The following is a 25,232-nucleotide window of genomic DNA, read 5'->3' as shown; positions in this document are numbered from 1 at the left end:
GGCTTATTGAACAAAAAAGTAAGTTTCACCGCAAGGGTGACGCAATGAATGCAATAGCAACAACTTTGTACAAAACGCCGAAAACAACAGGCACATCGGACCGTCTATCGTGCTGCTCACGCACAAATGACGCATGAAAAGAACATACCCTGGACGTTTACCACTGATTTATTTGTGGTGTTTAACGTCCCAAAACCACTATATGAATATAATAGACGCCGTAGTGGACGGCTCCGGAAATTTCGACCACCTGGGGATCTTTACGTGCCCCCAAATCTGAGCACAGGGCCTATAACATTTTCGCCTCCAATGAAATGGACGTTTATCACTTGACACTTGACGTGCTCTTTAAACAAAAACGGCACACGAAACGTACTCACAAGTATGCATGAGTGCAAAATAACAAGTGTGCCAATTTTTATATTTCGCTGTGTATCAAAAACACGCTCTTTTCGCAAATGGGGCATTTGCATTGGAGCAAAGTGACCTTTGTGAACCCGGCAACTCACGCAATCATTCGATGAAGAGGTAAGGCACACAACTCACCCTACCGAAGGATAAGCACTCGCACACAAGCAAAAACGCCCCCCCTCCCCATTGTAATCGCGAAGCAAAGTACTTGTGGAATATAATCGCGCGTCGGCGCATCGTAACGAGCTGGGCGCCGAGCGCGGGCACCTTCTTTCGTTACATGAGAAGCAGCTCTTTGTCTTACGGGACGCTGTTCCTCCATCCACTCAACTCCGCTCGTTGCAGATGTTGGAGCGGTGCCAAGTAGCTCACGCCCTCCTAGCACTGCGTGGTTATATCTCTCTTCCTCGCCTGCCATGTGCTCGCCGCATGTCAGCTTGCACTCCACCCTCTCTACCACTCGCAACACTCGAGCCCACTCCTCACGTGGGCATCATCTCAACCACGCCACCTCTCTCCCCTTGTCGGCGAGAAGCACTCCTCAAGAATCTCGTGGAGCCTAGAATGTGGACAGCCCACTGCTGTTTGCCACGCGATTGCGCTGACGGGCGGGACGCCGTCGTGACATGCTTTCTGCTAGAGTGCGCGTTTCTTCCGCGGCTGTCACCAGCATTGCAAAGGTTTACGAAATGACCGCGTTTACGAATGGCGGCGTGAACTCCGACGAGCCGCGACCCAGGGGAGCCAAACGCAAGCGTCAGCAGTGGAAGACCAGCGACACCAACGACGTGCTAGTCAAAAACACCGATCGTGTTCCAGAATACAGACAACTTGCGGGTAACACCAACGATACACGAGCTAAGGAAGCCGAGCACAAGCTTCTTCAACGTGTCCCGTCTCCCATGTCGTTGCGTTTCAAAGAAACGTTTACTTGAGCAGACGCTACACCAAGTTTCACTTCAAATCGTTTTTCTAACGCCCGTTTCAGCCGGGTCAACGCCGCGTGCACTGTTACTGCTTCGCATCCAATCGGGGTTCCATTCAGAGAGGTCGGTAATTGTCTTTTTTTAAATCGAATGCATTTTTAGCCGGGCTATGTCAGACGTTTGTCGTGATCCGTCCATCACCTCTCCCACTGCAGTAGCTGCGAACGCGTTTGTCCCCGGCAAACGAAACCCCCACCATGTCACGCTTCGGCGTCGGCAGCTGTCAGCCACAGCTGCAGGTGCGCACGCTTATGCGCACCCCCAGAAACGGGAGCCCCGGCTTTCTTGACCTGAACGGGACTTAACACCGCCTCGGCCTGCCGCGGTGGTCTAGTGACTAAGGTACTCGGCTGCTGACCGCAAGTCGCGGGGTCGAATCCCGGCTGCGGCGGCTGCAATGACGATGGAGGCGGAAATGCTGTAAGCCCGTGTGCTCAGATTTGGTTGCACGTTAAAGAACACCAGGTGGTCTATATTTCCGGAGCCCTCCACTACGGCGTCTCTCGTAATCATATGGTGGTTTCGGGCCGTAAAAATCCACCCTTTATTAACCAGAAGATAAGAATGGGGTGGAGCACATTTCGCAAGCACTCTCAAATCACGACAGGTAGATTGCCACTATCCATCAAGAGGAAGGTATATAACAGCTGTATCTTGCCAGTACTTGGCTACGGAACAGAAACCTACAGACTTACAAGTGGGGTTCCCATTAAACTTAGGACGACGCAGTGAGTAATGGAAAGGAAATTGGTAGGTGTAACTTTAAGAGACAGTAACATAGCAGAGTGGAGTAGAGAATAAATGGGGCTAAGGGTATCATAGTTGAAATCAAGAGGGCAAATGGACATGGACCGGACATGTTGCAGGTAGACAGGTCAACCGCAGGTCATTAAGAATAACTAACTGGATACCTAAAGAGGGCAAGCGGGTTAGCAGGAGACAGAAGAATAGGTGGGCCGAAGAGATTACGAAGGTGTCGGGTATAAATATGGAGCAGGAAGCACAGGACCGACTGGCGGTGCATGGAAGAGGCCTTTGTCCTGCAGTGGATGTAGTCAGGCTGAAGATGATGATGATTTTGATATATATATATATATATATATATATATATATATATATATATATATATATATATATATATATATATATACGTGTGTGTGTGTGTGTTTGTATGTGTGTTCTGATGAATGCAGAAATATAATGGTAGCGGTACAAATTCTCGTCTCGTCATTATTTTTTTGCCATTACTGTTACTACTCCGTGTATTCTCGGCTCAAAAAATGCATTCGCATTTGCTCACGATTTCCTTCGGGAAGGGGGGGGGCAATTGGTGTTTTAAATTCGGCTGCGAGTTAACTGGGATAGGTTGTTTCAAGGTCACAAGCGCTGTACCACAAAAAACTTCCAGTCACCGTTTTTCCAGCTCCTAAACTATAAACTAAAAGCATGTTTTCAAGTTCTTTTCAAATGTAAGAAATTTCTCTTGTCGCCCACGCTAGCTGCCTCCTCGCAGCTGCGAGGAGGCAGCTAGCGTGGGCGACAACTGGATCTTGTACCCGTTGGCGCTGGGCTAGGATGGCTCTGATCCATGACCATCAGCATCGGTTCGTACTTCTGTCGTAGCGGATGGGTCAAAGTGAGCTAATATAGGTGGAGTGGTCAGTAGCGTGATTAGGTGAGAAGAAGCAGCAGCTTGGTCGATACCCCACGTAAATATGACAAGTTTCTTCAGAAGCTCAGTAAGGGGTCGAGCGATGGTTGCAAAATCTTTTACAAACCTTCTAAAATAGGAACAAACTTGTCCAAAACTCCGGACGTCTTTGACTGACTGGGTAAAGAAAAACAGGTGACTGAACAAACTTTGTGTGACACCGGAGGTGTCGACAAGGTGGCCCAACACAGTAACTTGCCGGTGTCTGAAGTGGCAATTCGACGAGTTCAACGGAAGACCTGCAGTGCGGAAAGTGTAGAGAATAGCTGACAAACGCTGAAATTGGGCCTTAAATATTGGGGAATATATAGGGACTATACAACGACATCGCCAAGATAACAAATACATGTTGACCATTGGAGCTCTTGTAGCATAGGGTCCGTCATGCGCTCGAACGTGGCTGGGGTGTTGCATAGCCCAAACGGCATAAACTTGAACTGATATGAGCCGTCTGTAGTCACAAATGCAGTCTTCTCTAGGTCTTTTTTTTTCAGCATAAATCTGTGAGTAGGCGGAACGTAGGTCTGTTGTAGAAGAGTATCGGGCGCCGTGGAGACAATCGAGAGGGTCATCGATGCGGGGTAAAGAGTAAACGTCCTTTTTCGTGTCGGTAATCCACGCAGAAACGCCAAGTGCCATCTTTCTTCTCAACGAGCACAACGGGGGCGCCGAAGGGCTCGAAGAGGGTTTAATAATTACTTTAGCTAGCTTCTTGGTGACTTCTTGTTGAATTTATTTACGCTCGGTGCGACACACCCGTTATGGTCGCCGATAAATGGTACGAGAAAGATCCGTGGTAATGCGGTGCTTGACGAGTGAAATAGGGCCGAGTGGACAGCTGTCTATGTTGAATATGTCGCGGTATGAAGCCAGAAAGTGGTATATCGAGACTGACTTCCCAGGTTTGAGGTCCGGGGGTGATCCTTGAGCGTAATGTCGCATCGAGGCACGTGGCATCCTGCGACTGACGTGGGTGATCGGGACACACGTCCACCGCAAAACAGGTGACGTGGTTGTCAATTAGAGGTTTTAATGTTGTGACCAAAATTCCTTGAGGTAGCACTTGTTTTATGAAACCAAAATTGATAACAGGTAAATGTGTTTGGTTAAAGGCCATGGTTACGACGGAGTGTGGGAAACTAGTGTCAAGCGCCAGGAGAACATTAGGAATCGGCGTCACGATATAATCACCGTTGAGCACGGGAAAGGGTGTTACCAATTCGTGAAATTTCAGAGCTTTAGGAGGTATTAGGAAGAATTCAGTGATGCACAGGCTGTTCGGGAGTTGAAAGTGAGAATGCGGGAGAAGAGGAAGTTATAGGCAAAGAGTACCGGCGCCACAATCGATCAGGGCAAAATGCGTCGATAGGAAGTCTATGCCGAAGATTAGGTCGTGAGGGCAATTTTCAAGCAACGCAAATAAACGGGGACAAGTCGGCCAGCAATACTAACACGAGTGGTGCACATTCCAGGGATGGACACAGTTGTTACATCAGCGACACGGCAGGCTTTAGACGCTGTAGGTGTGAGTACTTTGAGTAGGCGAAACAGATAAGCACTCATTATGGACACTTGATCTCCGGTATAAACTAACGCCGTTGGATAAATACCGTCTGCGTACACCTCAATCAAGTTCGTATGAGTGTGGCGCGTGAACGGAGGACTTAGATCAGTCGCAATTGATGCAGCACTACCTCCGAGAGCTGCATGATCTAGCTTTCCGTCCGAGGGGATCAACAGTTGACTGGCGACGGGTAGCCGCGTGGTTGGGCGATGGGAAACGGCGGCATTGAGGTGACGGCGAACGAGCGGTGAAGCGGCTGTTCGGGACGTCGGAAGAAGGGTACACTCGACTGGGCCAATACCGACGGAAGTCCTCGTATGTGCGAGGAGAGGAAAATGAACTCCAGTGTGAGGGCGTCCAAATGCTGCGGAAATCGCGGGAGATATGGCCTACTCGGTGGCAGCGGAAGCAAAACGGTTCATCGTCTCCAGTTCTCCATTCCGTCGGATTGCGCGATCGCGGAAGAAATTGTGAGTCATGGCCTAGTGCATTTATTGCCTTTGGTGGGGAGGCGGGTCGGGAGAAAGCGCAGGCCATAAAAGAAAACGTGGTCTGCAATTACCTGCCTCGCGATGGCTTGAATAACTGAGATCACCGGAGGCGTTTGTGCCGCACCATGGTCGAGTGGAAGTGAAAGAAATGGTGCCAGACTTGACGCCTCAAGCTCTCGTCGAACTACATGTGTCGCGCTGTCCTGGATGGTTGGTGCGGCACTGAGATTGTTGCAGGTTGATGTAACAGCCGTGTTTAGTAGCTGCGGAAATAGAGGCAGAACACGGTGGCTTTTGACCATTTCGAAGCTGCGGCCTTCCTCAATATTTGTCGTGACATTGGTGTGCACGAGAAAGTGGAATGCGTCGTCAATGATGACCTTGAGTATGTGGCCCACCTTGTCACTCTCTGTCATTTGCTTGTCCACTTTGCTGCACAATGCGAGCACGTCCTGTATGTACGAGACATGTGACTCAGTTGAGGGCTGCACACGAGTAGCGAGATCTTTTTGCGCCTCTATTTGGTGACCGGACGGGTCCCCAAAGACCTTCGTTCTAGCTCCTTGAAGATATCCCAGCTGGTGAGCTTGGCACCTCTCATGTCAACCCAAACACGTGGGGTGCCGCCCAAATAAAATATTACGTTGACGAGAATTATGGTAGGGCTCCATCTGTGCGCCTGGCTGACACGCTCGTACATGCGAAGCCAGTAGTCAACGTAAATCCAGGTTGTGCAGAGAATGTATTGGGATCACGGGGGTAGGGCATCGTCATGTATGTAGTAGCTGGAGCTACGGATGGAGACGCTGACGAGTTGTTGTCATTGGTTGTCATGGCAGGATACTCAACGGTGCAGCCGCTGCGAAGCTTCGTGGTGAGGACGGGGAACGTTCCACCTCCACCAAATATGTTACGGAAAAGAAGAGACGCCGTAACGATGAGGCTATGGTTTACATGTATTTCAAACTAGTGGTAATGCCGTGGCCAGTTGACCAGTGATCGAGCGGAGACAACCCTTCGTCTTCCTCACCAGGCACACAAGCTCGTCATTCGCAAGAATATCAATATGCATCCATGTAACAATATATTATTCATATAGAAGTAGCGCCATCTAACGGACATTCCAAGGACTAAGCAAGAGGTGGCTACCTAGTGCTACTACTACATAAATCGAGGACATAAGACCCACGCCTTGAGGAGCTTCACCTTAAAACATGCACTCATTGGAACCTTGCTCTCTTTTCTGCCGCGGTTTCCACTAGCGTTTGGGGTGGCCGGAGAGAAATATGCTGCATGCCCCCCATCTTGTCGGTCATGTGCGTGCACAGGTCGCAAACGAAAGAATGAGCACACGCCTCCAGACCAGCCATGGTTGGACCGAGGAGTATGAAGGATCGCCGGGGTAGAGGGGCTGAGTGGTTCAAGCTGCAACTCTGAACTTAGACTTCAAAGGCGTGCTCGCAAACGCTGACACGCGCACTGTCTTTGGAGGCTTCGGAAAAAGGCTTGTCTCTGCACAATATAATCTGCCCGGATGAAAAGGTTGTCTGCTTGCTTTAGTTTCTTTGACGATTACGACGTGTTTCTATGGCTTCACTGCTTTGGGTTTGTGGAGGAAACATATTGTTACGTGAAGGAGACTGACTCAGAGGGGTAGTCACCGATGTATTTACAGACGGTTAGGCGAGCAGCGCCAGCCACACAGATTAGCTCGTGCCAGTCTATCTGCTTCGTCTTCTTCAGCTCCATGCACTGGCACGTAGCATGACCCCCGGCGGCGGAGGCACCGTCCCGGTGCTTTAAAGGTCGTTATCTGACGCATTATTGTAGGGCTTGATCCGCGAGACGTGTACGATATCACTGGGCCGCATAGTAGATGATGATGGGCAGATGGGGCTGATCTCGTAGGTGACAGGTGTTACTTGACGCAATATACGATAGGGTCCCGTGTAATGAGACAGAAGTTTTTCGGATAGGCCCAGCCGACGATGAGGGGACCAGAGTAAAACGAGGGTACCGGGAGCGAAATGTACGTCTCTATGTTCCGCATCGTACCGACGGCATTGGTTGGTTTGCGACGCCATCAGCCGAGCGCGAGCGAGCTGACGGGCATGATCGGCTCGCGCAATCGCGTCGCGGGCATACTCGCTGGTGGACGAGGTGTGAGCTGAGATGACTGTGTCCAGTGGTAAAGTCGGCTCTCTTCCGTACAATAAGTAGAACGGCGAAAAGCCCGCTGTGTCGTGACGGGATGAATTATACGCGAAAGTTGCGTAGGGTAAGGCAAGGTCCCAGTCTCGGTGGTCGGGCGACACGTACATAGCGAGCATATTTGTTAAAGTGCGGTTAAATCGTTCCGTAAGGCCGTTTGTTTGAGGGTGGTAAGCGGTTGTCAGTGTGTGTTGCGTCGAACAAGAACGCAGAATGTCGGCGATGACTTGGGATAAAAATGTACGGCCACGGTCTGTGAGAAGCTGTCTCGGCGCACCGTGAATCAATATAACGTCCCGTAACAAGAAGTCAGCGACGTCGGTTGCACAGCTGGTCGGTAGAGCTCGCGTAATAGCGTAGCGTGTAGCGTAGTCTGTGATAACGGCTATCCATTTGTTTCCCAATGTTGATGTGGGAAAAGGACCAAGCAGGTCTAACCCAACACGGTAAAATGGTTCCGCGGGTATGTCAATTGGTTGAAGATGGCCAGCGGGTAGCAGCGATGATGTCTTACGACGTTGGCATAGGTCACATGTGGCGACGTATCGGCGTACCGAACGAGCAAGGCCTGGCCAGAAAAAACGGCGCCGGACGCGCTCGTACGTGCGGGATACGCCAAGGTGTCCAGCCGTGGGAGCGTCGTGAAGTTCGGTGAGAACACAGCGGCGCAAATGCTTAGGCACAACAATGAGAAGGTCGGGCCCGTCTAGTCGGAAATTGCGACGGTATAGCACACCCTTTTGAATGACAAAGTAGCGGACGGAAGCATCATTTGTGGAGGATTCCATACGGCTGATGATGTCAAGCAGCTCTGGATCACGCTTCTGTTCTTCCCCAATATTAAGGTAGTCGGACACTGACAAGATAGAGTTCTCCGTGGGCTCGTCAGTGTCCTCAGGATCGTCGACAGGGTACCGGGAGAGGCAATCGGCATCACGGTGTAGGTGGCCAGATTTGTAGACCACCGAATAGGAAAACTCTTGCAGGCGCAAAGCCCAGCGACCAAGGCGGCCTGATGGATCTTTCAGAGAGTTCAGCCAGCAGAGTGCGTGGTGGTCGGTAACTACCGAAAATGGGCGTCGGTATAGATAAGGTCGAAATTTCGCTACCGCCCATACAAGAGCCAAGCACTCACGCTCTGTTATCGAATAGTTACGTTCAGGGGCGGATAGGAGGCGGCTGGCATATGCAATAACGCAATCATGGCCATGTTGTTTCTGAGCCAGCACTGCACCAATGCCATGCCCACTTGCATCTGTACGGATTTCCGTAGGGGCAGCAGGGTTGAATTGTGCCAGAATCGGAGGGGTAGTGAGAAGAGCGACGAGAGTCGAGAACGCAGAAGCCTCTTCGGAGCCCCATGAAAACGGGACTTCTTTCTTGAGGAGCTGCGTAAGCGGCCTCGCTATGTGCGCAAAATTTTTCACGAAGCGTCGGAAGTAGGAGCATAGTCCGATAAAGCTGCGTACATCCTTCGCCGATCGTGGTACAGGAAAGTTTTTGACGGCGCTGATTTTTGCCGGGTCTGGTTGTACACCGTTGGCGTCTACTAAATGGTCAATCACTGTGATTTGATGGCGTCCAAAGTGACATTTGGACGAGTTGAGCTGCAGGCCAGCGCGACGGAAGATTCCCAGGATGGCTGAGAGGCGCTCTATGTGAGTTTCAAACGTTGGTGAAAAGACGATGACGTCGTCCAAGTAGCACAAACATGTGGACCATTTGAATCTTCTGAGCAGGGAGTCCATCATTCGTTCGAAGGTGGCTGGAGCGTTACAAAGGCCGAAGGGCATGACCTTGAACTGATATAGGCCATCGGGGGTGATGAATGCCGTCTTTTCACGGTCCATTTCATCTACTTCTATCTGCCAGTAGCCGGAACGAAGGTCTATGGAGGAAAAATAGTGGGACCCATAGAGGCAATCAAGCGCATCATCTATTCGTGGCAGAGGGTAGACGTCTTTTTTGGTAATTTTGTTTAGGTGTCGATAATCCACACAGAAACGCCATGCACCGTCTTTCTTGCGGACTAGCACTACAGGAGAAGCCCAAGGACTGCAAGATGGCTCAATGATGTCCTTGGCGAGCATTTTGTCGACCTCACTTTGGATGATGTGACGCTCGGCCGCCGACACCCGATATGGGCGCCTATGAATAGGATGCTCATTACCAGTGTTTATGCGGTGGCTCATACCGGTAGCTTTCCCCAACGGACGGCCGCTGATGTCAAATACGTCGATGTAGGACAGCAGAACCCGGTGGAGCTCATCAGTCTGCTGCAGTGTTAAGTTGGAAGCGATCATCGAAGTAATAGCGCTGTCGGAGCAAGTGGCAGACTGATGTTGAGCGTGGGGTTCAGAAGGGGCGGCCATCGCGAAAACATCTACCGCATTGTCTTCTAAGGTGCAGAGCAACGCTAAAGACATCCCTTGCGGCAAAACTTGAGGTGTCAAGCTAAAGTTGACAACTTTATGCTGGCAAACGTCATCTTTTATCTCGACGGAACACCTCGTGTTTGGTTTGATAACCACGAGCATGACATAACAAGCTGGGACAGCTTCAAGGCAAAGATCCGTGAGCTTTTTGGCAACATCTCTGGTCGTCGTGAAGCTGCGAAAAATGAGTTGTCGACTCGCGCACAATCTTCCACGGAGCCCTACATCGGTTATATTCAGGCTGTCCTTTCACTATGCCGCCAAGCTGACGAAAATATGTCTGAACCTGAAAAAGTTGCCCATATCCTAAAGGGTATCGCCGACGATGCGTTCAACTTGTTGGTATTCAACAATGTGTCGTCTGTTGATGCCATCATTCAAGAATGCCGCCGGTTCCAACAAGCTAAAAGCAGACGCATCTCCCATCAGTTCCAGCGCCTCCCGAACACCACTGCGACGTCCTCATGTCTCGACACATATCATCCACCAGACAACTGTGACAACTTGACGCGAATCGTCAGGCGGGAGCTTGAAGCGGCTGCTCCAGCTAAGGTGGGAACAACGTCCTCTGACCCCTCTCCGCCAATTACGTTGCCTCTCATTCAAGCAGTCGTCCGGCAGGAAATCGCCAGCTTGGGAATTCACTCTATCTCACCGCCTACCCAGCACCTCCACCAAATATGTTACGTGAAGGAGACTGACTCAGAGAAGTAGTCACCGATGTATTTACAGACGGTTAGGCGAGCAGCGCCAGCCACACAGATTAGCTCGTGCCAGTCTATCTGCTTCGTCTTCTTCAGCTCCATGCACTGGCACGTAGCAATATTTTTATTTCAACACTAAAGCATTTTATACCAGGTTTCATCAAGACTTCAGTGACGTATTTCCGTCACGGATATGACTGTAAAATAAAGCTACTAAATGAGAAAGAAAGATCACTCACACAAATGTTCACACCCCACGCGTCGAAGTTTTCATTTAAAAAAATAAGGATAAGCGCGTGCTCCTCTACAACTGAAATATTGAGGCGATTCCTGAGCGGCGTACCAACGCGCCTTGTATTTGCCACGCATTCCTCTTGCTCCATGCTCTTTGTTGAAGGGGGACGGTGCCGCCATCTGCGAATGCTCAAGTAATGCGGCGTGACGCAATTAAAGTATGGCAACCGAGATGACACTTGAGTGCCGCCTTGGAGGCCATGGTTAAAGCTTCTGGATAGGAGTGAAAAACCTCGACCGAATGAGCATGGGAGAGCCGCCGATGTCTTTACAGTCTGTCCTTTCGCTTTGTGTTAGTGGGTGACAACTCGTTGTTGAAGTCGTGCGCAGCTTTCAATTGCACGAACGATGTTTCGCAACAGACTACCATGAATGTCATAGTACCGGCTTATTGAACAAAAAAGTAAGTTTCACCGCAAGGGTGACGCAATGAATGCAATAGTAACAACTTTGTACAAAACGCCGAGAACAACAGGCACATCGGACCGTCTATCATGCTGCTCACGCACAAATGACGCATGAAAAGAACATACCCTGGACGTTTACCACTGATTTATTTGTGGCGTTTAACGTCCCAAAACCACTATATGAATATAATAGACCCCGTAGTGGACGGCTCCGGAAATTTCGACCACCTGGGGATCTTTACGTGCCCCCAAATCTGAGCACAGGGCCTATAACATTTTCGCCTCCAATGAAATGGACGTTTACCACTTGACACTTGACGTGCTCTTTAAACAAAAACGGCACACGAAACGTACTCACAAGTATGCATGAGTGCAAAATAACAAGTGTGCCAGTTTTTATATTTCGCTGTGTATCAAAAGCACGCTCTTTTCGCAAATGGGGCATTTACATTGAAGCAAAGTGACCTTTGTGAACCCGGCAACTCACGCGATCATTCGATGAAGAGGGAAGGCACACAACTCACCCTACCGAAGGATAAGCACTCGCACACAAGCAAAAACGCCCCCCCTCCAATGTAATCGCGAAGCGAAGTACTTGTGGAAGATAATCGCGCGTCGGCGCATCGTAACGAGCTGGGCGCCAAGCGCGGGCGCCTTCTTTCGTTACATGAGAAGCAGCTCTTTGTCTTACGGGACGCTGTTCCTCCTTCCGCTCAACTCCGCTCGTTGCAGATGTTGGAGCGGTGCCAAGTAGCTCACGCCCTCCTAGCACTGCGTGGTGATATCTCTCTTCCTCGCCTGCCATGTCCTCGCCGCATGTCAGCTTGCACTCCACCCTCTCTACCACTCGCAACACTCGAGCCCACTCCTCACGTGGGCATCATCTCAACCACGCCACCTCTCTCCCCTTGTCGGCGAAAAGCACTCCTCAAGAATCTCGTGGAGCCTAGAATGTGGACAGCCCACTGCTGTTTGCCGCGCGATTGCGCTGACGGGCGGGACGCCGTCGTGACATGCTTTCTGCTAGAGTGCGCGTTTCTTCCGCGGCTGTCACCAGCATTGCAAAGGTTTACGAAACGACCGCGTTTACGAATGGCGGCGTGAACTCCGACGAGGTGCGACCCAGGGGAGCCAAACGCAAGCGTCAGCAGTGGAAGACCAGCGACACCGACGACGTGCTAGTCAAAAACACCGATCGTGTTCCAGAATACAGACAACTTGCGGGTAACACCAACGATACACGAGCTAAGGAAGCCGAGCACAAGCTTCTTCAACGTGTCCCGTCTCCCATGTCGTTGCGTTTCAAAGAAACGTTTACTTGAGCAGACGCTACACCAAGTTTCACTTCAAATCGTTTTTCTAACGCCCGTTTCAGCCGGGTCAACGCCGCGTGCACTGTTACTGCTTCGCATCCAATCGGGGTTCCATTCAGAGAGGTCGGTAATTGTCTTTTTTTAAATCGAATGCATTTTTAGCCGGGCTATGTCAGACGTTTGTCGTGATCCGTCCATCACCTCTCCCACTGCAGTAGCTGCGAACGCGTTTGTCCCCGGCAAACGAAACCCCCACCATGTCACGCTTCGGCGTCGGCAGCTGTCAGCCACAGCTGCAGGTGCGCACGCTTATGCGCACCCCCAGAAACGGGAGCCCCGGCTTTCTTGACCTGAACGGGACTTAACACCGCCTCGGCCTGCCGCGGTGGTCTAGTGACTAAGGTACTCGGCTGCTGACCGCAAGTCGCGGGGTCGAATCCCGGCTGCGGCGGCTGCAATGACGATGGAGGCGGAAATGCTGTAAGCCCGTGTGCTCAGATTTGGTTGCACGTTAAAGAACACCAGGTGGTCTATATTTCCGGAGCCCTCCACTACGGCGTCTCTCGTAATCATATGGTGGTTTTGGGACGTAAAAATCCACCCTTTATTAACCAGAAGATAAGAATGGGGTGGAGCACATTTCGCAAGCACTCTCAAATCACGACAGGTAGATTGCCACTATCCATCAATAGGAAGGTATATAACAGCTGTATCTTGCCGGTACTTGGCTACGGAACAGAAACCTGGAGACTTACAAATGGGGTTCCCATTAAACTGAGGACGACGCAGTGAGTTATGGAAAGGAAAATGGTAGGTGTAACTTTAAGAGACAGTAACATAGCAGAGTGGAGTAGAGAACAAATGGGGCTAAGGGTATCATAGTTGAAATCAAGAGGGCAAATGGACATGGACCGGACATGTTGCAGGTAGACAGGTCAACCGCAGGTCATTAAGAATAACTAACTGGATACCTAAAGAGGGCAAGCGGGTTAGCAGGAGACAGAAGAATAGGTGGGCCGACGAGATTACGAAGGTGTCGGGTATAAATTGGGAGCAGGAAGCACAGGACCGACTGGCGGTACATGGAAGAGGCCTTTGTCCTGCAGTGGATGTAGTCAGGCTGAAGACGATGATGATTTTGATATATATATATATATATATATATATATATGTATATATACATACGTGTGTGTGTGTGTGTGTTTGTATGTGTGTTCTGATGAATGCAGAAATTAATGGTAGCGGTACAAATTCTCGTCTCGTCATTAATTTATGCCATTACTGTTACTACTCCGTGTACTCTCGGCTCAAAAAATGCATTCGCATTTGCTCACGATTTTCTTCGGGAAGGGGGGGGGGCAATTTCTGTTTTAAATTAGGCTGCGAGTTAACTGGGATAGGTTGTTTCAAGGTCACAAGCGCTGTACCACAAAAAACTTCCAGTCACCTTTTTACCAGCTCCTAAACTATAAACTAAAAGCATGTTTTCAAGTTCTTTTCAAATGTAAGAAATTTCTCTTTTTAGTTTTTCAGATAAAATGACCATGCGCAAAGTTCAAGGGAATCTCTTATAATTTTTTATAGCTCAAAAGAACATTTATTAGAATATACTTTGCCAAATAAGGGTAACAATGTGCAGAAAATCAGCGGGCTATTTTCTAAAGATTTTCTTGCCCACCGATGCTGTTTTGGCACATCGGTGGACAAAACCAGATGTCATAAAGGCGCTGTGTTTGTAAACAGTGAAAGAGTCCGCACACCATTCACCGCTGGCGGTAGTGCCATTTCAGTGCGCTCTCTGCATTACCAGCGAGATGGTGTGACGTGCGCGCTCGGTGCCCCGCTCATGTGGATGCATGTGCTCACCAACGTGCACTTTTCACTACGGGGCGTAGTCACCCATGCACGTGTGAGTGACAGTTTTAAGCGATGCGGTAAGGCGAGCTACATGGAAAAGGTCGCTGAGTGGAGCAATAGTCAGCTATAGGTACGCCATGATAACCTTTACTGTGGCAACATCATCACCCCCCATGCACGCGGGCGCACGCTTATTTCGCTATGAGAGTGGTTTGCGCGTCAGGTGCATTCACCGGCAAGATTTCGTTGATGTTACACAAGCCCTAAGGTAATTTCGCTCTGTGAAGAGGCCCCGTTTGCGAAACGCGCGCGTTGTTCAAACATAGCGAAGTCACAACTCACGCACTTGAGTCGCGCTCATAAAGTGCAAGTTTGTGCGTACTTTCGTACGTCTTCTGTGTTTACCAGCCCGTTCAGTGTCGAGCTGTCATCGTTGTTAGTTCGCACTGATCCTATTTGTGCTCTTTTCGTGCCTCCTTGGTGCTTGAGAAGCTGGCAGCGTATATTTTATCGGCTTGCTGCTCTTCGCCTGGCATTTGTATTTTTGTTGATCGAGTTGTGATTGCAGCGAAACTGAATTTTTTTCTAGATCCAGAGGATCTCTTTGACTGTCGTGTGTAAACGCCTTATGTGTTTCCATGACCTCGCCGCAGCTGTTGGCGCAGTGCCGAGAAGGTTAAGTGGCAGCTGATCGTTGAAATCGCCCTCCCTTCCCACACTTCCTGTACATTTGCGCTGATGTCACTCTCTCCCTCAACCGCAGCACACTTGCCGCAGATCCAGCAGCTGCCGGCTCCTCAGCCCGCTTGCAACACGCTTCTCTATCGCTTCATCCTCTCCATCACCCGCAACGCTTGACGTACGGCACGTAGTGGAAACACTCCTTCGGCTGATTTATCTGCGATAAAACTTGCACGAAACCGAAACCGCCTCCCATGTTTTTGCGTTTAAAATAAACGTTTGCACGAGTGAACGCTGCATGAAGTTTCGGATCGAATCTTTCTTCCAGCACCCACATCGACGCCGTTTCAACCGGGTCAATGCCGTGCGCACCGCGGCTCCTTTGCATTCCATCAGTGTTCTTTTCAGGAAATTGGTTCATAGTTTTTTTCATGCAAATAAGGCAAACTGCATTTTATCAGTCAGTACTACGCCATTCAAACTATCAAGATTATGTGAAAATATAGAGAGAAAGTTAGTTCATGCGTAAAATACCACAATATATTTGTAAGGCATACAAGACCTGTTTAAGCTATATGGGTTCTTCAACGCGTTTAAATCTAAGCACACGGTTGTTTTCAGTACTGAAGCGTACGGAAATATCAGACTTTACTTGGCAAGGTGAAAACTTCACTTGCGAATCAGACTTCACTTCACAAATTTGGCGCAAAGAGTAGGTTTTAACATTACAGCTCTAGTTCTCTGTGATGGGACAAGAACCACACAATAAAAGGTCATCTTTAGCACAACTCAAGATTGTTGCATAACTGGTAAATGGCAGTTCCTCAGTTATTCACTTGAAAACACCGCGCAGATGCATGTCTAAGAGCCATCTTCTTGTTTACCACTGGTTTGCGAAAACGTTAATTGCACGCAATATATATAGTAGTAGTAATAGGCTGACGCAAAGTGCGCATTGCGATGTGCTTGGACCAAAACTGGCACACACAGTTAAATCATTCAGGCGAACGTAGGATGTGATGACTCTGCCCAACATACGTACAAGCAGCTGAAATTGCACTAACACGAAGCAATAAACTGCCCCCTGAGGACGCGCATGACACACCCGCACAAACGGTTGTGTGAGTGCGAGTCCATAAAAGGCACCTATATTCGTGCACGATTAAATGTGCTTCACGGACTCACGCCCAGTGCTATTGAGGATTAGTCCCATATGATCGAGCGCTATCTCACGATTCTAATTCGCTAATAAATCAGGCGTTTAGCGCTGCGTCTACCGGTTTATGCTTGCAGATAGGTGTTCTTCAAGGCAAAAGGAGCAACTGCGGACGTTGATAGGAAAACGGGTGAAGGGTGATTAACAGCTTCGCCACTCTTGTATCTTCATACAGCAAGAGCGTTATAACTTATTTTGTTTTTTGTATTAGATATTTTGTCCAAACCTTCATTGAGACATTGAGAAGCTATATATGTGAACAAAGCTACAAGAAATCTTACCCGCGGCAGCGGTAATACGTCTTGCGGCCAGTGAGAATATTACCTTGGAGGTGGTCTATGCACTCGACCTTCAAGCTGTTCTGTTGGTTGTCGCATTCCTTCTCCGAAAGGTATCGCGGGAACTTTTCTCCAGCATCAGACATTGTGGCCAGGCGCGGCAAGGTGGTTGACGTACACACGAGAGTAGCTATGTCTTCTATTTCTTCTCGGGCTCTGAAATCAGCAGTGCAAGTTTGGCATGAGTAATGATGATACTCCTTGGATGATTGGCACTTACCCACTTTGGGGATGCGGCCAATGCTCAGGCAGATCACGTAGTCATGTAGATCATGTAGATCATGCAGATTTTGTAAGTACTAATTTAGGGTAAGATACGATCAAAACAGCTGTTTCAATTGGCCGATACGCGAAAAGGCCTGATATGTGCGGCGCTTATGCATGGTTGCTTGCCGCGCGTGTGAGGTGTGCCGTCACTCAGCCTAAGCCATAGCACAGGGTTGCCATTAGGTAGATTTGAAAAGGAGCCAGAAGTGAAAATATAAGTAGCCACAGTAGACTTCCTTTTTGATTTCTATGTCATGTTTGTAGCAGAATGAAAAAACTGATACTATGTATAGAATTGTTGGCATTCCACAGTAAATATGTATTTAAATGAGGGAGAAGGAAGTGTAACGAGCACTGTCCTCTTGCTTGGCCTCCAAGCTGCAGTTAGGTTGCAAATGAATTATAAACTATTGAATTATCAGTGTCTCTGTATACAACTTGTTTACAATAATTAGATTCTCAGCCAAGGTATTCTTTTCTCTACCGCTCAGTGGGAACACAGTTAGGTTTTCTTTCTCGTTCGTTGATCTCCTTGATATGGATTGAAGTCCCGTCAAGGGGATGATCGGCGTCGATGAAGCAGGGGGCAGGTTGGAGGTAATGAAAACTTGAAGGTATATTACAGCGAAATATTTACAGTCATATGTACATCTTGCCGAAGCACACTCATGATAACACAGACATCAACAGCGTCTTACTCTTCTACTTAACTTTTCTTAAGTTAGAGCCTAGAACACTGTTACTACATCCAACGTACTTAGTCTCACTGTTCGACCACCAAGTGGTTACGGCCCAGACAAAAGTTGCATCGTACGGAGTCGTACTGATCTATCAGTTAAGTGATTGCAGCCTCGACTGAAGAGAAACGGATTCCCCCCAGTCTTAAGCATCTTGCGGTAACAAAGAAAAAGGGGAGGGGGCCACTGCTGGTCCGCCTCAACATTCTCTCATCCAATCTGTTTCCACTCAGATTAAGTCCCTCCCTACTGGGCTCACCTTACTCTCGACAGCAGCACTTCTACAGATTAAACAGGCGTTTTGGTACTCTTTCCCATCATGTCTCTCTCTCTCCACCTCCCGCGCGCTCAGGAATTCTGACGCTCGGGAAATATCGGCATTGTAGACCCGGTACATTCATGCCCTTTTCCCACACCCAGCGAGCCGAGACGAACCTGCAAAGCCGGAAATTGAATGATTGCGCGCGGAACGTAATTGCCCCCGCAGGTAGCAATCGGCCTTTGACTTTCTCCGCTTTCCTTGTGTTCGGGTCGTGCATCGCTGCGACTTTGAGCCGATCGCCAGGGCAAAGCGTGTCGCCTACTTCCACTGAGCTCGCGCCCGGCTGCAGAGGCAGGACGGGGTCGCTTAATCCCATTGTGCGTTTGCCCCCGGCAGCGGCGACTTGTCTCTAAATCACAAACATTCCAAGCCGGTTAGCAGAGCGGGTTCGTTTCACAATGTGTGTTTGTCCCCAGCAGCGGAGGAGACGGACGTAGTTTGCATTCCAGAGGATAAGTGGTGTACAGTTAAACGGGCATACCTTGAGAGAGTCGAGAAAGAAGCTTTGTATAACGTAGCTTCCCGCGCTGTCGTTCAATGCTCAAAGGAAGCAATTTGCGACCTTGCCGAGAGAGACCCGAGAAAGAAGCTTTGAATAACATAGCTTCTGGTGCTGTCCCATCCGCACGATCAACTTATGAGCGGCAAAACACAACACGTCCCCCCTAAAGAGTATACTGGGCTGCCTTACGCTCAGTGCTACGATAAAGCACTGCCGCGATTAAGTCACTGGATTTTCTAACCACACAACAGTTGTACACAAGCATCAAACACAATTGCAAGTCAACACTACAGGAGAATACACTAAACGAAAACTCCTGCCGACTGCGCCAGTTAAGTTTTCTTTCTCGTTCGTTGATCTCCTTGATATGGATTGAAGTCCCGTCAAGGAGATGATCGGCGTCGATGAAGCAGGAGGCAGGTTGTAGGTAATGAAAACTTGAAGGTATATTACAGCGAAATATTTACAGTCATACGTTCATCTTGCCGAAGCACACTCATGATAACATAGACATCAACAGCGTCTTACTCTTCTACTTACCTTTTCTTAAGTTAGAGCCTAGAACACTGTTACTACATACAACGTACTTAGTCTCACTGTTCGACCACCAAGTGGTTACGGCCCAGACAAAAGTTGCATCGTACGGAGTCGTACTGATCTATCAGTTAAGTGATTCCAGCCTCGACTGAAGAGAAACGGATTCCCCCCAGTCTTAAGCATCTTGCGGTAACAAAGAAAAAAGGGAGGGGGCCACTGCTGGTCCGCCTCAACATTCTCTCATCCAATCTGTTTCCACTCAGATTAAGTCACTCCCTACTGGGCTGACCTTACTCTCGACAGCAGCACTTCTACAGTTTAAACAGGCGTTTTGGTACTTTTTCCCATCATGTCTCTCTCTCTCCACCTCCCGCGCGCTCAGGAATTCTAACGCTCGGGAGATATCGGCATTGTAGACCCGGTACATTCATGCCCTTTTCCCACACCCAGCGAGCCGAGACGAACCTCCAAAGCCGGAAATTGAATGATTGCGCGCGGAACGTAATTGCCCCCGCAGGTAGCGATCGGCCTTTGACTTTCTCCGCTTTCCTTGTCTTTGGGTCGTGCATCGCTGCGACTTTGAGCCGGTCGCCAGGGCAAAGCGTGTCGCCTACTTCCACTGAGCTCGCGCCCGGCTGCGGAGGCAGGACGGGGTCGCTTAATCCCATTGTGCGTTTGCCCCCGGCAGCGGCGATTTGTCTCTAAACCACAAACATTCCAAGCCGGTTGGCAGAGCGGGTTCGTTTCACATTGTGTGTTTGTCCCCAGCAGCGGAGGAGACGGACGTAGTTTGCATTCCAGAGGATAAGTGGTGTACAGGTAAACGGGCATACCGAGAGAGAGTCGAGAAAGAAGCTTTGTATAACGTAGCTTCCCGCGCTGTCGTTCCATGCTCAAAGGAAGCAATTTGCAACCTTGCCGAGAGAGACCCGAGAAAGAAGCTTTGAATAACATAGCTTCTGGTGCTGTCCCATCCGCACGATCAGCTTATGAGCGGCAAAACACAACAAACACTGAACGTTGAAGCTGTTTCTTCTTCCCGCCGTAGACGGAAACTTACACAAAGTTAGAGTGATACCAGTCTAACTTCAAGTCGCGAAATTTGATCGAATATGAGTAGTTGTTCCACTTCAGTTAACTGTGGATACCTTACTGGCGCGCGCTGTGCTTTGGCATGATAATCATCACTGTGCTATGCGGTTTCTTACACAAATCAGGAGTGCTCGTTGGGGGCGGTGTTGGCGAGGAAAGGAAAGTGCGCGCATCGGTGAAAAATTCAAAAAAGCTTGAAAAAAATACTGGTTGCTCCTCAGACCAGCTGGTCGATTCATCTTCAAATAATACGCAGAAATGATCAGTAAATGCGACAATATAGAAGGTAAAGATAGGCAGAAAGTACACATGGCGCCAACCTGAATTTTTCGTCGCAGGACACCGTTGGAAAGTAGCCAGTTTGGCGAAATGTAGCCGCCTACAGCCCCTGCAGTAGAGGGCGCGCAGTGTCTCCATAGAATGGTTGATGTTTTGACCTATCTGCTGGATTGGCCTGGATTGATTCGAGGAGGTGGCTTTGTTCTTTGCAGCGTAACCACGTCGTTGGGACTGATACGGTGAATAGACAACTGAAATTTTTTGGTACTTAAGCTCTGTTTGCTGTTCGGTTGTGAATGGAGTGCGTGTGTTCATCCCTCTTTTCGTGGTCTGAGAGAGCAGTAATTAATACATTCAAATCACTAATACCTCCAAACATACGTTTATGTGGATCGATATGGGTACAAAACCACTGCGGTTTATTTATAAATGAGATTACTTGCTCCGTCGCAAACATCCCTTGATGGTTCAATTTTGTCAGTTATTCCTCTTACAGCTTCTGTTACTGTGTAAAGTTCTGAGAGTTCATTCTTCTTGAAGATTCATTAAAAATATTTCATGAATATTTGACGTGCAATTGGTGTCCGACACTTAAAGTTGCAGACTTCTCGACTACATTACGACGCAGTATTCCACTGCCTAATTTCTATGGGCACACAAATTTAAAGTGGTGTCATCTCCTTTTTGCCCTATAAGCACTGACCCCAAATACACCTATTTATTTTTTTTCAGGTACTGACAGAGCCCAATTGACATTAACCTAGTGGGGGAAGCAAAAAGTTTACAATACAGGTAGTATGCAATAGCAAGAGTTAACATAACAAGATCAACAATAAGTTTAGGATTACAGATGACAAGACATATGTTCATTCTGAACTAATTACTGGAGATAAAAAAACATTGACCACTATCTGCTAACATGTCAGCATTTCAAAAATGAAATAGATTTTTTTTTAAAAAGTTAGGAATTTCAATAAGTACTGAAGGGTTCTTTCCTTTGGGTCTGCTTCAACGGAGTACACCACCAACCGGAATGTCTACGGCTTCCTCTGCAAATGCTTGAGTGACAAAAGGAGAGTTCGTTATTAAGTCATTGATCAGGCTCCTTACCGAACCAAACTTGAATCGAGGAAGTAATTACTAATCAGAGTTGGTTAAGTAGTAGCATGGCAGACATTTTTTTTTTTTCAAACACGTGTTCTTCCTATTGCAGATTTTGGCCAGTATCGCTGACTCGCAGTTCCTGAGTTACGCGTCACCATGGCCTCCGAGATGGAAAACGGGTGGCGTGGTTCCCTATGCCCGTCCCAATCGCTGCACTCCAAAGCGAACGAGCATCGAACGAGTATCGCCTCGCACGCCCGGCTACCAAGAGAGGGCGCAATCTCCGGCGGCGACGAATATGGCGCCAATGGTTCCTTGATTCAAGTTTGGTTCGGTAAGGAGCCTGATCACTGACTGATCAAGGAACTCTCCTTTTGTCACTCAAGAATTTGCAGAGAAAGTCGTAGACATTCTTGTTGGTTGTGTATTCCATTGAAGCAGAGGAAAACAACCAGGGAGACTCTATAACAGGTGGTATGAACAGATACCATTCCAAAGTGGCACCAGTATCTAAGATAGGCAGAGTCCGGGGCAGAAATAGACGTAGCCATGAGCGCCGAGCCAATTCAGACATAGGGTATATTAACATGCAGGGTGGCAGGAGCAGATGAAGTTGGAAGAGATAGAAGAACAGCTAAGGGAGGATAGGTCGATGGTATACGGTTTTGTAGAAACACATCTCAGGGACATGGAGCAACCTCCTAACAACCCGGACTACGCGTGGGAATATTGCAATCGAACAGAAGGCAGCAGAAAGGTGGGTGGTATTGGGGCATTTATTCATGAAAGTACAGACTGGAAAAAGGTCAAGCAGGAATGCAAGGAACATTTATAACTAAGAAGGAAAGTGGGAGGGCAAATTACACTCCTTGGTTTCGTGTACTTGTGAACGGGAGCAAAGGCCGGAGAGGAAAACCAGGCAATGGTAGAGTCTATATTAAATGACATTCAGCAGTTAGGAAGAGAGTGCGAGATAATTATACTAGGAGATATGAATGCGCACATAGAAGATATAGATGAGTATACCGACCCGACAGGCGAATTGATCATGAATATGTGTTAAAGGCTTGATTTGATCATTTGCAACAGTAACGAGAAGAGTGAAGGGCAAATACCATGGGAGGTAGGAAGGCTGCAGTCGACGATAGATTACGCACTCATGTCACATAGAATGTGAGATAGGCTCAGAAGAATGTACATAGATGAAGGTGGCTCCAGAAGTCTGGGTAGTGATCACAAACGTATCAAGCTAAGTTTGGGAAAAGCAGTGATAGTGGGAAGGACACAAGATGAGCAACTACCGGAAAATTTTTATTCAGAAAGGCAAAATGCAATAGCCAATAAACCAATTGAGAAATAATCACTGCGGGTATTAAACAGTGTGGACATACACAAATCTAATTACACTGTTTCAGCTAGAGCTTGCTAAGGCACGTAACAAATCACCCCAAAAAAGAAGACACAAACCCAAAAGTTGGTGGGACGAGGAAGTTGAGAAAGCCATAGCATAACGTCAGGAAGCCTCTCGGGAACACAGACATACTAAGCGGCGGGGGAACCGACAGATGATGTTGAAAGAAAATGGGAAATCTTTTTAAGCTGTAGAAAGGATACATCTCTTCTGATCAATGAAAATATTGGAAGAAAGGGAGCTCAGTGGAATGCAGAAGTACATAAAAAATATAGAAAGGCAGCTGCGAAATTTTGAAACCATTTAGACTCCCTAAGAAATGAGACGAGCCTAGAGCGGAGGCTTATAACTACAGCTCAAGGTGCTAGGCTAGAAGGCGACGAAGCTATTGAATATATAAGAACAAGGGTGACAAAAAACTTAAACAAATAAGTGCTTTATGCACCAAAATAGACAAGGATGAATCAAGTGGCGCAATGGCTCCATTTTCACAACGAGAGTGGGAAAGGGAGGAGAAAAGGGTTCCTAGTAGTACATCAACAGGCCCAGTAGGCATTCCAATTACGCTCATAAAGACATTACTTCCGAAGTCAGAGCAGGCTTTGAGAGAGGCAGTGAGCAAAATAATAATCGATGGTGAAGTTCCCGATAAATGGAAACTTAGCAGGATGAGCATGATCTATAAAGGAAAGGGGGACAAAGCTGACAACAACAACTACCATCCTATAACAGTGACATCAGGGGTCTACAGGCTGGCGATACAGATTATATAGGAAAGACTGCAGGCGTGGATAGAGGATAAGGGGGTGCTGGGAGAACTGCAGAATGGGTTTCGGAAACACAGGAGGTTGGAAGACAATCTGTTTTCACTTATGCAGTGCATCGAAATAGCAGAAAAGGAACACAGGACCCTGTGACTAGAATTTTTGGATATCAAGGGAGCGTACGATAGCATGGTTCAAGAGGAATTTTGGGGAATGCTGGACACACTAGGCGTGGAAGATGTAGTCACTAATCTTTTAAAGGATATCTATAAAGGTAACAAGGTAGTTATAAAGCGGGAAAAACAGGTATCCAAGCCTGCAGAGTTAAAACGGGGGCTTAGGCATGGGTGTCCCCTGTCACCCTTATTATTCATGATGTACCTACAAGGATTAGAGGTCAAATTATAGGGAAGTGGACTGGGCTTCAACCTCTCTTTCGTCAAACTAGGAAAACTCATAGAACAGGCACTACCAGCATTGATGTACGCAGATGATATAGTGCTAATGGCTGACAACAAGGAAGATTTGCAGAGAATGGTGGACATAAGCGGTAATGAGGGAGATAAGTGAGATTTCAGATTCAGCAAGGAAAAATCAGCAGGCATGATTTTTGATGACAATGAAGGCAGTGAGCTTAAAATACAGGAGGTCACGCTATTGATAACAGATAAATAGAAATATCTGGGCGTATGCATAAGCAATGGGGCCGAGTACCTAATGTAACACGAAATATACGTGACAACTAAACGTAACGGGAATTCAGCGGTAATGAAACACAGGGCTATGTGGAACTACAGTGCCCTGTGTTTGTATGATGTTGTGAGAGGAATATGGAAAGAGGTCATGGTTCCTGGTCTGACGTTCGGAAATGCGGTCTTGTGCACATATTCAGAAGTTCAAGCAAGATTAGAAATTAAGCAACATGGAATAGGTAGGCTTGCCTTAGGAGCTCACAGAAATACACCAAATCAGGGAGTACAAGGTGATATGGGATGGACATCATTTGAGGGCAGGGAAGCTAGCAGCAAGATAAAACTTGAGAAGCAACTGAGAGAAATGGGGGAGGAGCGTTCGGCTAGGAAGGTATTCAGTTACTTGAACATGAAGAATGTCGATACAAAATGGAGGAAGCGATTCAGAAAATTTACTGTTAAATACTTAGGAAACAGCAGGGGGCCAAACCAAAAAGAATTATAGGTTAAGAAGATGGTGAAGGAAGCTGAGACAGATATGTGGAGAATTGGCATGATTAAGAAGTCTGATCTAGAGATCTATCGCATTTTTAAGCAAGAAATCGCCAAGGAAAGGATCTAAGATAATACTCCGGGTTTTTCTCTACTGTTTGAGGCCAAGACGGGAGTATTACGAAGCAAGACATATCGGGTCAAATACGAAGGGGTAGACAGGGTATGCAGTGCGTGTGGAGAGGAAGAAGAAACCGCCGAACACTTGATAATGCTCTGTAAAGGGCTTCATCCTATAGTTCAGGATGATGGCGCAGAGTTTTTCAAAGCACTAGGGTTTTAGGACAGGGAGGGTAAAATAGACTTTAAGCGGGTAGAATTAACTAGAAAGAGGTTATCTGATTGGTGGCTAAT

General features: G+C 48.0%; 1 protein-coding gene across 1 annotated transcript in view; it reads right to left on the bottom strand.

The window, feature by feature from the left end:
- Positions 1-16,782, bottom strand: part of LOC142783752 (testis-specific zinc finger protein topi-like) — a 138,769-nt gene extending 121,987 nt beyond the window's left edge. Inside the window, exon 1 of the mRNA XM_075882327.1 lies at positions 16,606-16,782. Within this exon, the coding sequence (XP_075738442.1) occupies positions 16,606-16,705 (100 nt within the window). The 5' untranslated portion in view covers positions 16,706-16,782. The remainder of the gene's footprint in view (positions 1-16,605) is intronic.
- Positions 16,783-25,232: the final 8,450 nt, after the last annotated feature.

The sequence above is a fragment of the Rhipicephalus microplus genome, unplaced genomic scaffold (genome assembly GCF_043290135.1).
Source record: "Rhipicephalus microplus isolate Deutch F79 unplaced genomic scaffold, USDA_Rmic scaffold_12, whole genome shotgun sequence".
NCBI lineage: Eukaryota > Metazoa > Arthropoda > Arachnida > Ixodida > Ixodidae > Rhipicephalus > Rhipicephalus microplus.
Note: the sequence above shows the minus strand (reverse complement) of the source record. Positions and strands in the feature narration are given on the sequence as shown.